Raw genomic sequence first — 15,725 nt, forward strand, 5'->3', positions numbered from 1 at the left:
ATACCATAGTCGACTGGGGACCCTACCTGGTCCTGACCAGGATTACAGTACAAAATGCTAATTAGATCCAATTTAATAAATCAATTGTTTATTCAACAGTTATGAAATAGAAACATGGATATTGGGCATGTTTTATGATACACTCTCAAAATTGGAATTCTATAAAAAAAAAAAAAATTGACAGCAATACAAGTAAACAGGCATTGAGATGTGAACATCTATCAGGAAGCGCAATATTCCGAAAATCAAAGGTATCTCAGAAGTCACTGATTGAAATACAATATCAGTGAGTACAGATTGCGGACATGCAGGGCCGGGATAAACAGCCTGCAGATTTCTCTTTCATAGCGGCAAAAAGCAAGACATCAAAATATTTCTCCCTCAACCAACATTGTGCAAAAATATGCAGTTAAGGGTGCTTAGTGTTGTATGAATTTACAAGGCACTTAGTATGTTGCGGTTGTTTAAAAAACATTAAACCCAGTAAACCATAAAACATTCACATAGATGTGTCATTGCAAAACATTCAGAAGACATTAAGAGCGGCAACAGTATTATTCAAGAGGATGAAATTTTAAAGAAACGTCAGAAAGACATGTATTGTTTAGAGCCGGTTTGATCATTCCTGAAGAATATGGATTGTCTGTAACTTTACACATATGTAACATTCTTAACACTGCACCACACAGTACATTCAGCTCACGTCTTTGGCTCTGCTGTTCTGTGCATGAAGAGTGCCCTCTGGTGGCACTCAAGAACTGGCACTCAGTATTATTTTCCACACTTTTAAAGGTGCTTTTTAATGCAATACATCAGCTGCAGCCTCCCAGCCAACTGTCTGCTGAGATGGTACTTCACCCAGGAGTGGGCATGCATTTTACTTTACAACTCAATCTGAAATCTACAGGCATAACTTAAACATTTCCAAAAATATCAAAATTCAGAATTTACACAACAATCATAACCTAACAGAGCCCTGGCGGCTTTGTGGTCTGGAGGCTATCAGTGTGGTCATACGGATAAACCGTGTGGTCATATGGGGTGACCCTGTGGTCATACGGGGTGACCCAGTGGTCACATGGGGTGACCCAGCGGCCATATGGTGTAGATGGAGTGAGCCATGTCTGGGTCAGAGGGCCACACATATACATGGGTGTTTGAGGCAGACAGGAAGGATGCCTTTGTTGATCTGATGGAACTCCACCAACTGTAGGAGGTCAATGAAGAGAGTGAGGCCATCGTCCATTGTGTAGTACTTCCTACCAGCCTCCTCACACTGCAAAGACAAAAGAGCTTATGGAAAGAGTTTCATCTGTGCAGTGCTTCATTTTAGCTGGTTCCTGACAGGAAAGGATTCACCTACTTGCCAGTGTCCGCTACTCTGTGGTATTGTTGGCAATGTGACAAAAATGATACAGTACTTTTTTGTTGCCTTTTTGTTAATTCTCCCTTAGATCCCTGAAAAACGTAATGACAAAATTTCGATTCGTGGCCTACCTCTGGCAGGCAATGAGGTTGGGTTGGCCTGGCCTAATGTGATGCACAACATTGCAGCCTTGAGACCAGCAAATGTCAATCTCATTCTATTTCAGAGCAGGAATATATGAATTGCCACAGTGAGAATCTGGCACTGAACTAGACTGAGATCCACATGATTTCTCTTCCACGCTCTGCTCCAATAGACCAGAACCTGCAACTCATCTCTCCAAGACAGCAATTCACAATTTTATTCTTTTTTTAATCATAGCTTCTTCAGAAAATATATAACTGCCCTGTCACAATGTGAACTGTGTGTAGCCCAGTCACATAGTATAGCCCAGTCACATAGTATAGTCCAGTCACATAGTATAGTCCAGTCACATAGTATAACCCAGTCACATAGTATAGCCCAGTCACATAGTATAGCCCAGTCACATAGTATAGCCCAGTCACATACTATAGTCCAGTCACATAGTATAGCCCAGTCACATAGTATAGTCCAGTCACATAGTATAGTCCAGTCACATAGTATAGTCCAGTCACATAGTATAACCCAGTCACATAGTATAGCCCAGTCACATAGTATAGTCCAGTCACATAGTATAGCCCAGTCACATAGTATAGCCCAGTCAAGAATCTTCGGCCAATCTGTCAGTGAACAGCAGGCAACCAAAAAAGGCCTTTAACAATGTTTCTGACAGAACTAAGAACGTGGCTTCTGTCTGCAGGCTACTGAAATATTCCACCTTCCAAAGAGGCCTGTTGAGTGAAAAGAGTCCAACGAGACAGGCTTAACATGGGAGTGTCAGCCTTCGACTGAGCTGCGTAGCACGACTCGTGTCAATCAGAAACCGGAATCTAATATCCTCCCGCCATTTTGTTTCCTACAACGTGTGTTACACCAGAGCCCGGCTATGGATTGGCCGCTGATGGTCCTTCTGATTCATCTCAGATTCCCAGTTTGCCAACGTCAAAGTGCCCACTGATCCCAACCGTTTGTGCAGTATAAACATTCCAAATTCATGTAAAAACGACAACGTGTTCAATGTTTTCTAGTACCTCAAACCAACCAGGTCAACATCCCCTACAGTAAAACACGTCATCTGTGTGTGATAAAATGCTGATGAGAAACGTGGTTCTCTTATCAGCATCACATGTATCTAGTAGGACAATGGCTAGACTAGGAGATGGATAAGGAGTAGGTGGATTAGGGCATTGGTAAAGCCCGACATGGCAGGGGGAAGGACTGCCTACTCACAGGGATGACCAGGTAGTGTTTGGTGTTCAGCTTGTGGCACAGCGAAAGGACAAAACACTGGGAATGCTGTTGACTCTCACGAATCAGGAACATCCTGCACACACATACACACACATTATACAATATACACAGAATATAGCAGATGGCACCCAGGTGAGAGCGCCGTTTCAACAATAAGCAACATGCAAAAGAGCAGTATGCAAAGATCGTCCCACAACAAGCAAACACACTTACCCGTCCACCAATCCCTGCTCCTCGATTATCCTCTGGGCCTGCTTCCGCGACGCACCCCCGTGGAACCAAGGCTGGGTTCTGTGGACGGCTGTGTAAAACACACCAACACACACACATTAAATGTCCACGTCAATGATCTGCACACAGATATGTCTGAGAACCACTGTGAATGCGCAGCCGTTTGACAGTATTTGCTCACAGGAGGGGCTGGATCCCAGGGAGAGGTTGGGGAGGCTCCACCTCAAGGCTTCTCTCCTCTGAGGGACAAGAGTGAACATTATACTCCCAAGGTCCTCCAGGCTGAACACATTGCAACCAACAAGACATCTCCATCAACAACTGGGTCTGTCAGGCCTGTTATTTCGTCAGTATTGCCATCTAACCCCCTGCCACTGACAGGTTTTTGTGAGCTCTGATCTTCCCAACCCACTTTATCTTCTCCTTGTCACCTGACCTGACCTGGGTGATGATTCTCTCGCTCCTTATCCAACTAAAACGCCTTTCCCCATCTCGTACCCGACCAACCACAGCCCCATCTTGGTTCTCCACCAGGTTCTCCTCACCCTCCAGGCCTGTCCCTCCTCCCTCTCTGCACTCTGGGCCTCCCAGGCGTTCTGGATGACCCGGCCCCCAGCCTTCCCCGAGAAGTCCATGGCGACCAGGCTGGCGTCTGACCCACAGCGCTGGGACACAGCCTCCGTCCGGCGGGGGGCTGACAGGGACATCTGGTAGTTACACTGCAGCTGCTTCCCACACTGGGCGCCACAGGACCCGGGGGCGGGGGGGGGGGGGGACAAAGGGTCAGCAGGCGCACATGGATCACAGTAACACCGTATTTCTACATCGGCTTCCACAGCGACGGTCACTGTGTTATTCTGGGCCCGGCCCGCTTCCACTACGGACTCCAGGCCGTGTTATGACGGGAGAATGGGCGTGCTCACCTTGAAGAGTCTAAACGCTGACGTCCAGCAGGTCCGCGTCTGTTCGTTCTCTGCACACAGCAGCTTTAAGTCCTGCGCACGAATGCGGTCTTTGCTTGGCTACACAAAGACATGTGTAAGCACGCTATTGGAGTACATTTAATCAATAAAAAAAAAAACACACTGCCCTATGAAAGAAACCCCCTGGACGCTGGTAATGGTTACCTTGACGCAGAAGGTGAAATCCACAGGGGCTCCGTAAAGCTTGCGGCTGTTAGTGATACTGTAGACATTTAGGTCCTCCAGGTCGGCCACATACTGGAGGTGACGGGGCTCCTGGGAAAAAAAGACTTTCAGACAGACAGTCCAGGCTATCTGTGGATGGTTTATGTATGTCTTAACAATATACTATATCTATTGGTACTTTTAATAGTGCGGCAGTCCTACTCTTCTGTTAGTTTGTTGGGAAGATGGGGGAGTGTTAGTCAAAGGGATCTGAACCCACACCCATTTGGGAATGGACTGCATGAGTGCTGCTGTCACCAGCTCTAACCTTCGGACCACACAGGTGACTTATTTCTATCGGCGTTCTGTGCCCCATGGCTGACCTTTGAGGAGCCTTTGGTGGAGCAGTAAAGGCCTGAGCGTCGGAGGAAGAAGTAGACCTTCTTCCAGGCCTTGCGGCTGGGCTCTCGCACGTGGAGGAAGCCTTGTATCTCAGGACATGTACCCGACTGGAGCAGATTCTGGACAGAGCCAAGGAAAATCCTCTGGTTTATACATAATAACACAGCAGAGGAATCCAAAAGAAAACACTGAAATCAACAAGGTTGAAAGTGGAATTTGTATACTATGGCATGAGAAGTCAGAGTATACAGACTCCATGTACAGTCAAGCCCAAAAGTATTCATACCCATGCCAGATTTTGAGCCATAGTGAATTATTATTTGACCAATATGTTTCTTCTGGCTGGAAATGACATAAACAAGTGAAAACACAGTAAGACATTGTACTGGAGATACAAATAAATAACGTAGCTGTCAAATGTTATGATTTTTTAATAATTTATTTGCATTTTATTGCCTGACATAACTATTTGATCACCTACCAACCAGTAAGAATTCCGGCTCTCACAGACCTGTTAGTTTTTCTTTAAGAAGCCCTCCTGTTCTCCACTCATTACCTGTATTAACTGCACCTGTTTGAACTCGTTACCTGTATAAAAGACACCTGTCCACACAATCAAACAGACTCCAACCTCTCCACAATGGCCAAGACCAGAGAGCTGTTTAAGGACATCAGGGATATAATTGTAGACCTGCACAAGGCTGGGATGGGCAACAGGACAACAGGCAAGCAGCTTGGTGTATAGGCAACAACTGTTGGCACAATTATTAGAAAATGGAAGAAGTTCAAGATGACGGTCAATCTCCCTCGGTCTGGGGCTCCATGCAAGATCTCACCTCGGGGGCATCAATGATCATGAGGAAGGTGAGGGATCAGCCCAGAACTACACGGCAGGACCTGGTCAATGACCTGAAGGAGCTGGGACCACAGTCTCAAAGAAAACCATTAGTAACACACTACGCCGTCATGTATTAAAATCCTGCAGCGCACGCAAAGTCCCCCTGCTCTGAAGTTTGCCAATGACCATCTGGATGATCCAGAGGAGGAATGGGAGGTCATGTGGTCTGATGAGACAAAAATGTAGCTTTTTGGTCTAAACTCCACTCGCCGTGTTTGGAGAAAGAAGAAGCAGTACAACCCCAAGAACACCATCCCAACTGTGAAGCATGGAGGTGGAAACATCATTCTTTGGGGATGCTTTTCTGCAAAGGGGACAGGACAACTGCACCGTATTGAGGGGAGGATGGATGGGAGCACATATCGCGAGATCTTGGCCAACAACCTCCTTCCCTCAGTAAGAGCATTGAAGATGGGTTGTGGCTGGGTCTTCCAGCATGACTACGACCCGAAACACACAGTCAGGGCAACTAAGGAGTGGCTCCGTAAGAAGCATCTCAAGGTCCTGGAGTGGCCTAGCCAGTCTCCAGACCTGAACCCAATAGAAAATCATTGTAGGGAGCTGAAAGTCTGTATTGCCCAGCGACAGCCCCGAAACCTGAAGGATCTGGAGAAGGTCTGTATGGAGGAGTGAGCCTGCAGTGTGTGCAAACCTGGTCAAGAACTACAGGAAACGCATGATCTCTGTTATTGCAAACAAAGGTTTCTGTACCAAATATGAAGTTCTGCTTTTCTGATGTATCAAATACCTATGTCATGCAATAAAATGCAAATGAATTACTTAATCATACAATGTAATTTTCTGGATTTTTGTTTTAGATTCCGTCACTCACAGTTGAAGTGAGTGACGGAATGATAAAAATGACAGACCTCTACATGCTTTGCAAGTGGGAAAACCTGCAAAATCGGCAGTGTATCAAATACTTGTTCTCCCCACTATATATATACACTCACCTAAAGGATTATTAGGAACACCATACTAATACTGTGTTTGACCCCCTTTCGCCTTCAGAACTGCCTTCATTCTACGTGGCATTGATTCAACAAGGTGCTGAAAGCTTTCTTTAGAAATGTTGGCCCATATTGATAGGATAGCATCTTGCAGTTGATGGAGATTTGTGGGATGCACATCCAGGGCACGAAGCTCCCGTTCCACCACATCCCAAAGATGCTCTATTGGGTTGAGATCTGGTGACTGTGGGGGCCATTTCAGTACAGTGAACTCATTGTCATGTTCAAGAAACCAATATGAAATGATTCGAGTTTTGTGACATGGTGCATTATCCTGCTGGATGTAGCCATCAGAGGATGGGTACATGGTGGTCATAAAGGGATGGACATGGTCAGAAACAATGCTTTGCTGCATACCTCGGTTGTAACGAGTGGTTATTTCAGTCAAAGTTGCTCTTCTATCAGCTTGAATCACTCGGCCCATTCTCCTCTGATCTCTAGCATCAACAAGGCATTTTCGCCCACAGGACTGCCGCATACTAGATGTTTTTCCCTTTTCACGCCATTCTTTGTAAACCCTAGAAATGGTTGTGCGTGAATATCCCAGTAACTGAGCAGATTGTGAAATACTCAGACCGGCCTGTCTGGCACCAACAACCAGGCCACGCTCAAAATTGCTTAAATCACCTTTCTTTCCCATTCTGACATTCAGTTTGGAGTTCAGGAGATTGTCTTGACCAGGACCACACCCCTAAATGCATTGAAGCAACTGCCATGTGATTGGTTGATTAGATAATTGCATTAATGAGAAATTGAACAGGTGTTCCTAATAATCCTTTAGGTGAGTGTATACACACAATTCTGACAACATGGTGAGTTTTCCCTCACATCGAATTCATGTTTAACGGTGGTGAAACTGAGGGTACACGGTGAAGAGAAAGTGGGCGTGTCTGAATTTCCTCACAGCAGGTAGCTTACCTGAATGAGCTCAGCTGAGGTCATTCCCTTGGTGACATCGGCACTGTCTGAGATCATGTGTTCTGGGAAGAACAGCTGTGACAGAAAGAGGATGTCATAGTAAATCCACAGCAGTAAACCAACGGGATATCATGGATAACACGCCAACTCTATAGCAGCTATATGAAGAGTTGGGAGCAGCGCCCTGAGTGTCTTTTATTCTTTTCTGAATGGGAAACAAAAAGAGCCTAGTTATGAGGAATGGAAAGAGCAAAAACATTTTCAAACTGACATAAGTAAATTTTGCTTACTATCTGCACAATTAAAGACTGATCAAACCTGCAGTGCACGAGTAAATCGACTAGACTACTGTGTCAAAGAGAAGGGGAAAAAAAAGAGAGAAAATACAGTTTGCTGCAGTCATGTAAATCTCAAAACTGCGTCAAAAACCATTGAAGAAATGTACGCATGCTGCCGTTCTTGACTCCAGTCACTGTTGATGGACAGGGTTCGAATTCGCCTCACTGCTTTACAGAGCTACCTTTGTGGCCTAGAGCTGTCCAACTGGGTGCATGAGGTATGCCTAACCATGTTTTGTAAGAAAACCACTGCTTATTTGGGTGTATCTGCATATTTATTGCCGCATGCATACCCTGAACTAAACAACGCCACTTAAGCCATGACGCATTAGTCACACAATTCTGCTTTAGGCTTACTAGCTAGCAAAACACACTGACATAATGAATTTAAACACATTTTCTATTTGAAAGTAGGATTTCCAAGGAAAGCTTTCCTGCAGATCAGCGAAACGGACTTGTACCGTTTCTTCTAAATGCTCTGTAAAACACACACGACTTGCACTGCCATTATCAGTCAACCAAGACAAACACATTAGCTCTATGGGATACTGTCTGTAGAAATGAATTTACCTGTGGTAACAATGTCACCATTGATCAAGTCTCAGAACTTCAGCACAGTAGACTGATTGGCTGAGAAAGCGACTCTCGTTACATCCGTTTCCTGTCACCTGAGCGCTGTGCTAGAGCGTGACAGGAGGTTGATGTTGGCCTGCTGGGAGCGTACCAAAAACGTGTGAGCTATAGGCGCAGTCAAGCCTCGAACCTAGACCGCGTTGGTCTAGTCGATGCCACCAAAGAGCGCTTAGCTCAGACCAATGTACAAATTAGTGTGGGACTTTCTTTTGGATGTCACACACAATCGTCTGAGGCATGTTACTGTGTGTCACCCCAAGGCTTCATGGGTGTCCACGTGGGATGACGAGTGCGTCCTTCATAAAGATACAGTTGATAATCGCCAGTCTTTCCAAGCCACTGACCTTACTGTGAGTCACAGCATGCGAACGCGGGTGTCTGCAGTCAGGTGTGTTTATGAACAGCATGCGAACATGAGTGTCTGCAGTCAGGTGTGTTTATGAACAGCATGCGAACGCGAGTGTCTGCAGTCAGGTGTGTTTATGAACAGCATGCGAACATGAGTGTCTGCAGTCAAGTGTGTTTATGAACAGCATGCGAACGTGAGTGTCTGCAGTCAGGTGTGTTTATGAACAGCATACGAACGTGAGTGTCTGCAGTCAGGTGTGTTTATGAACAGCATGCGAACATGAGTGTCTGCAGTCAGGTGTGTTTATGAACAGCATGCGAACATGAGTGTCTGCAGTCAGGTGTGTTTATGAACAGCATGTGAACGTGAGTGTCTGCAGTCAGGTGTGTTTATGAACAGCATGTGAACGTGAGTGTCTGCAGTCAGGTGTGTTTATGAACAGCATACGAACGTGAGTGTCTGCAGTCAGGTGTGTGCTATGAACAGCATGTGAACGTGAGCGTCTGCAGTCAGGTGTGTTTATGAACAGCATATGAACGTGAGCGTCTGCAGTCAGTTGTGTTTATGAACAGCATGTGAATGTGAGTGTCTGCAGTCAGGTGTGTTTATGAACAGCATGCGAACGTGAGTGTCTGCAGTCAGGTGTGTTTATGAACAGCATGTGAACGTGAGAGTCTGCAGTCAGGTGTGTTTATCAACAGCATACGAACGTGAGTGTCTGCAGTCAGGTGTGTTTATGAACAGCATGTGAACGTGAGTGTCTGCAGTCAGGTGTGTTTATGAACAGCATATGAATGTGAGCGTCCGCAGTCAGGTGTGTTTATGAACAGCATGCGAACGTGAGTGTCTGCAGTCAGGTGTGTTTATGAACAGGACAAGCAACGTGAAGAATGTGACAAGAACACAGTGTCTTGACACTGATCCTAGCACCAAGCCTGTCATGAGGAGAGAGTGACTATTGCCTGTCCCTCAAACATCAGACTGACGCTAGTAGAGCAACAGATCCTAACAGACAATCTTTTTAGCTGTCAACCATGAAGCACACAGAGATGCACAGAGACCCCACTACTTTACACCGTTTTACACCAGTTCCTGTGTAACACCATTCATCCCAAGCTGACCTCAGCGTGGTGATGTATTGAGCAGGGCCATTGGTATTAGAATGTCTGCAGAGACAAATGGCAGGTGGGGAGCTCGGCAAGCCTACCATTGGTTTCCGGAAAAACTCATATTTGGCGTAGTTCTTGCGGAACTGAAGCTTGGTGTCGCCTTCCGGGGGCCAGGCGGCCTGCACCTTCACCACCACCTCGTGGTCCTCCAGAACTCGCTCTTCGGGGGGGAATAGAGGGGAGAAATACCTCAGAAAGTGTAGTACATGGGTTGCCAGCAATATTGTGGGCTTTCAGGGTTGAGTACGTGTGACATTAACGCTGAGGCATTCCTAATAAATAGCTATTGCAAATGGGTCTTGGATTTCCAATGCTAGTGTTTGCTGGCCAATGTCTGGACAGTGTGTAGTCTTACCCAGGCCCAGACCCGGATGTAACTCGATTAGAGCCCAGTTCTCCTGGTCGCTACAGTGGGCCGTCTGTACCAACATACGGCACACATCCCGGGCCGTAGCCCTGGGTGACACCCACAGGGAGCGACTGTGACTGTCTTCGCCAAACACCTTGATCAGCTGTGCAGAGAACCAGACAGGGAGAGATAACCCTGAGTAAATAATTGGTTAAGTAGAATTCAAAACTACAAACATTTTGCTGACGATGCCATGTTGATTTTTTAAAAAGGCACTCGCACCTCCAGTCTGACTCATCGCAGGTTGCTTACTCTATGGAAGGTAATATCTAACTGAAGAAAAGAGAAACCAGCGCACTGTTCTTGCTTGTATCACTGTCGGTCATTGACTGAAGTTTACATGTCAGCATCTAGGCCGTCATCATAGCTGTAATGTAACTTGTAATAAATTACCTGCAGAGATACAGAAAAGACTGCGTGCTGGTTTCTCTTTTCTTCAATCCAACATTTACATTTTCAGGGAAAGAAATGAAGTCATTACTGCTCACATGGATGGGAAGCACATCATGGACAGTTCTGAAACTGCCCAGGTACACCGGGGTGAAAGATGGGGTTTCTGATGCCAAGAATCTGTCAACAGGTATTATAGTGACAGAATAATCCCACAGACAGACAAAATAATCCTTGATTTATCACCCTTTACAAAGCACCATAGCCTTGAACTAGTCTAATTGAATCTCCCTGTATTCCTGTTTTTCTCTGGTTTTATTTAATAGCTCTTACTTCTTCCTGGCTCTTTCTAGCCGAGTACAGGCCCTCAAGCCCTGAGAAGAGAGCCAGGTACAGATTGCATTATAGTCAAAATGAACTTGTTGACACGATTAATGTGTCTAGCTCTGTCTGGCTCACTCCAAAACCAGTACAACCTGATAGATAACTCCCCCTGTCAATCAGTCCCATTTCGCAAGAAACAGCAACAGGTAACGGATGTAATAATAGATGTATGCTTGGATCCTTATGGGGTAAATAATCAAAATACACAAGCAAAATAGTTTTGTGGAGTGCAGAAAAACTTTTGCTCTGATGTCTGAAGTAGCCCCAGGAGAAAATAGAACCTATTTAATTACAGTAAAAAAATATATATATCTGTGACATGATATTCAGCATTTTAAAATTGTGTTACAATTGTGAGTAAACTCGTTTGATTGAAAATATGTATGGAGATCAAAGTTGATCAAAGGTGTTTTAAGGCCTTAGTCTACAGCAAAGAGAACCTAAGAATAACACATGGGACTTACATAGAGCTTTTCAAGGACACAAAGTCATTCAAGTTTGTGTGAATGAAGACCTATGGACAAATCCAGTTACTACAGCTAGTGAATCCATGACAAACTGGTCACTGAAGGATGGAGCACAATGTTAAGGACTTTGTGCGCACAAGCACATGATAAGTAAATACGCTTTCAGACACTGTTGTGCGTTCGTGTCTTCAAGTGTGTATAGGAATGTGCGTGTGGCACTGTTGTATGTGGTGAGTGAGTGTAGTCATGCCCAAGGGCAGTTACTGTACAATGACAGTTTGTCGCCTAGCATTAAATACAAACAAGCATACCCAGAGGCCCCTGCCAATTAAACTAACCACTACAAACTACTAAGTCAATAACACAATTAACAAGAATATTTCCTCCGGAGGCATTTGCCAGAAAGTCACATTACCTCATACCTTGTTTCATTATTCCAATGAGTAAATGTTACAAATGTGACAGTTTGACTTAACCATGGCCAATCAAGTTAATTCAGAAGAATATCCAGAAAACTGCAAAGCCGACACAATGTAATAGCATAATCATGGAGGCTTGACTAAACTGAGCCGTGAAACTTACATGGGTGTCACTTCTCGGAGGTGAGGGAGAACCAGTCAGGACTGAGGACTGAGAGGGGCTACACAGCTCTGGAAAAGGATTGGGTATAGAGGGCACCGAGGAGGACAGTTCCACACCTTGCATTCTGAAAAATTACCCAAGAAATGTGTCACAGGGACTAAATATAACCAGCGAAACCACACTGAAACAAAACGGTATTCACACAAAATATAAATTTCTCAAATGTTGGAAAACACATTAGCCCTGTGCTAACGCGACATGGAGTGTAAGAAGTGTGAAATACTGAGTCGTTAAGGTTCAGGTCAAGTCAGGTCAGGTCAAGGTCAAGGTCAAGGTAGGCCTACCTGCTTCTGCGGATGACAAGGGGCTGGGAGCGGAGAACTGGAGGGGGAGGATGTTCGGCCACCAGAGGAGTCAAAGTCAGTGTGGAGCTACGCGGCAGGCCGTCCTGCCCTCCAGCGTCCCGCCTGTCAGAGCTCTCAAACACCTCCATCCACTGCCCTTGTACCTCCATTAAATCACCTAGTTCAGAGGAATAAGTTTGGGGGAAACCTTTGATTCTACTTGAGTGTTATGACCAGAGTTATGTGCCAAAACAGGGCTTCACAAATTTCCCAATATGTGTTATTGATGTCCTAATATTATTCCGGCAGCAATGTGTATTAGAAGGAAGGTTTAAGAATGAAAACACCATGTCATTCTCAGCTACAATGCCCGCACAGCAAGAACCCCAAATTATGTGCAATCATTCCCAATAGCTCTGCCTCTCGCTAGCATGTCTTGCAGTGTCCCCCAACAATAATTTGCATAGAGTTGCCATGCCGTAGATCTTATAATGATCAGAGGAATGCTGGCAGACTGCAATGTGCAAAGGGACAAATTGTCTGGATAAGTGCAGGCGGACCCGGCTGAGGTGCGGTAATTGCCCTTGTTCCGACAGAGCAAACCACATCGGATGGCAGAGTTACGGGGTTCACGCTGAATGGGCACAAAGGCCCATTGTATGCACAAGATCTCCCATGCGTATCAGCTGAAGCTCGCGGCAGCTCCTTATTTCAGCGCCAATTAGTGTTATAAAATACATCCGCAAACTGTAATTAAGATTTAGAGAAGACATGTAACTCGGTGAACATGTAACTGGTTCTAAGATCAAAATGGGCATATAAAAAAAAATAGTTGTGTAAAAACACATGTTTATGTTTCTGATACCGACTCAAGGGTGAATGAACATTTGAAACCGATTTGCTGGCCTTCAATCTTCGCGGAGACCAGCAAACAGCGATGAGGTCATCAACCAGAGATAAAGTGAGCTGCCACTTAACCAGCGCACCCTGCCGCTTGTCAGAGTTTCAGTATTGAGTCCGGGCAGACAGAAACTGAGAACAATTGTCTGTGGCTCAGGCACATCTTGACTCAGTGCCAGCCACTCCTACTGAACCTCAGACACCAACTCCTGTCCTGCCTCGAGTTCACGTGTATAACAAGATATCAGATGTATAACAAGGTGGGATTGTTACGGTACATACTTGTCACTGACAAGTAATAGAGAGAGTAGCATTGAAAGGCAGACAGGCAGATCAGGTAGGCTATATCAATTAACTGTAAACCATGGGAGAAAAACATGTTTAGGTTTCATTTTGAGAGCACTGCCAAACTACAGTACACCCCCCTCCATATTGTTTTGGGCATCGTAGCTAATAACTACTTAGAGATTATGACTCTACAGCTAATAACTACTTACAGCTTACGATTCCACAAACTAGTTGGATGCTTTTGCAGTTTTGGTTGTGTACCGGATAATGTATTGGCTCAATAGGAAGTGATTGTTAATACTGTATTACATAATTTACAGTAGGCTAAATCAGTATAGATCTTTACATGTTCTAAAAACTTCAGTATTATTGTGGTATCTACAATGATTATGGAAAATAGTTATTTGATGTAGGCCTAAGCATTTCTCAAAAAAATAAAATTACACAAAAAATACAAGCAGTTGTCTGAGGATGATACTGGAATAACAACTTCACAAACTGATTATAAAAAAAACTTCCGGCAAAGTGGAGAAGCTACGTTAAAATCGAGGTCATGTGACAAATCAAAACAAAGGGTCGTACGTGATCTTTTTTCTTCAGTAACGTTCTCTGGATTAATGACAGTTTATTATGGTAATATCGGAATTCGTGTGAAAGTTTTTAGAAACATTATATTAACATATAAAGGGATTTCAAAATGTAAATTTACCATTCAATTCTTATAAGGCAAAATATATAAAACAAAAACAGCTAATTTAACGAAAGTCCCAAGCTGGCTGATGTGATTATTTCAGTACTAGGAATATGGGACCAAAAATAGCCTACTAAACTTTTGAATACTTTTAACCCATTAGTATGAATGTTTGTCAATGAGGGACAAGACACATTCCGATATTGCAAAATATATGAACATCCCACTTCAAACAGCTACATATAAGCATGTTCGCTTGACAGTCCAAATCAATAGGGTGTGTATGTTTCGTAGTTAAGCTGTCAAAAGCTATAAGCGCACCTGTAGATCAAGCATCGTTCGTACGTTCTGTTCAGTACGAAAAATGAAGCGCTTATCTGGTAGATATGCTGACATTTCAATCCAAAAAAATTACCTTACCGGTAATTGGGTTCGTCGAGATGTCTGCTGTAGGGTGTACTGAACAATCACTACCAGCGAAATTCATCACCTTTTTATTCTGACGTAGGGGCGTTTTTATCTTCCTTCCTTCAACTGTCACTGCACCTCTTCTTTCCCGCCTACCCCATTACAACACACCTTTGGGAGGAGCGACCTGTCGCCAGTCATTGCTGTTGTAGGTGTCTGGGAAAAGGTATTTACCCCACCACTTCCTTCCAACCCAGGTAAGCGTACGCCTGTGGATATGTTTGGTCCAGGTGCACACCTCGATCGCATGAAAATTATTTGGGATTGCACGCTTTAATCAAGAAGACCAGTAGGATTTAATATTTTCCAAAATATAACAGACAATACTATTTTCTACTGGAATCCTAAATAATTGTTTTTCTTGTAAAGCTGTGAAAAGCGTTTCAATATACTATTAACATGTCTAATATATCCGGTCAATCAATCACATGGTAATCCTGACTATGACAATATATAAGTAAGGTGAACGAATTTAAGTATTATTCAAGTAATATAAACAGAATATGCCTTGTTGTGCACGTACACCACAGCGGTCAGCCAATCAGCATTAAAAACAGCGGTTTATAAAAGACAATATAGCAAGTCACTTTTCACTCCTCTAGTTGCTTTGGTAACCAGTTTATAATCGCAACAAGGCATCTCAAGGGTTTGTGGTATATTGCCAATATACCACAGCTATGCCCAGCACTCCACCATGCCTAAGCACAGCTCTTAGCTACAGTATATTGGCAATACTACATCCCTGTTGCCTTAGTCCATACATATATTCCAAAACCTATTGGTTTTGAATCCTAAATGCAGATTAGCTAAACGCTATGATATGAAACCATATACCATTTGTACAACATAACTTGATATTATTATATGTTGATAACCAGTTATAATAACAAAAGCTTCTGAGCGGTTTGTGGTATATTGCCAATAAACAATTAGACGCTTTATCCAGGTACTGTGCAATGTGGTGACCAA

At 44.1% G+C, this 15,725-nt stretch overlaps 1 protein-coding gene across 2 annotated transcripts; it reads right to left on the reverse strand.

Moving 5' to 3' along the window:
• Nucleotides 1-99: 99 nt before the first annotated feature.
• On the reverse strand, nt 100-15,598 carry grb7 (growth factor receptor bound protein 7). 2 transcript variants are annotated; one of them, XM_010866639.3, is made up of 14 exons: nt 14,709-15,592; nt 12,410-12,587; nt 12,066-12,189; nt 10,189-10,345; nt 9,872-9,993; nt 7,345-7,419; nt 4,500-4,637; nt 4,117-4,227; nt 3,913-4,011; nt 3,535-3,726; nt 3,171-3,228; nt 2,972-3,059; nt 2,738-2,831; nt 100-1,276 (listed from the first exon to the last, which is right to left on the reverse strand). In XM_010866639.3, exons 1-14 carry the CDS (start codon nt 14,773-14,775, stop codon nt 1,130-1,132), a joined length of 1,650 nt encoding a protein of 549 aa, XP_010864941.2. In that variant the 5' UTR covers nt 14,776-15,592; the 3' UTR covers nt 100-1,129. The 2 variants fall into 2 exon arrangements, with proteins under 2 accessions (XP_010864941.2, XP_019902279.2); XM_020046720.2 differs by lacking the exon at nt 100-1,276 and having other exon boundaries at nt 2,739-2,831; nt 3,171-3,271; nt 14,709-15,598.
• Between the last annotated feature and the right edge of the window lie 127 nt (nt 15,599-15,725).

This window comes from Esox lucius, chromosome 5 (genome assembly GCF_011004845.1).
Source record: "Esox lucius isolate fEsoLuc1 chromosome 5, fEsoLuc1.pri, whole genome shotgun sequence".
Classification (NCBI taxonomy): Eukaryota; Metazoa; Chordata; class Actinopteri; order Esociformes; family Esocidae; genus Esox; species Esox lucius.

Excerpts from the sequence above, each read along its gene's own strand:
- grb7 (XM_010866639.3), bottom strand. The coding sequence starts at position 14,775 with ATGAATTTCGCTGGTAGTGATTGTTCAGTACACCCTACAGCAGACATC. Across the intron at positions 12,190-12,409 it reads CTTGTCATCCGCAGAAGCAG|AATGCAAGGTGTGGAACTGT; the intron begins GTAGGCCTACCT and ends GTAATTTTTCAG. Across the intron at positions 4,638-7,344 it reads CCTCAGCTGAGCTCATTCAG|AATCTGCTCCAGTCGGGTAC; the intron begins GTAAGCTACCTG and ends GGCTCTGTCCAG.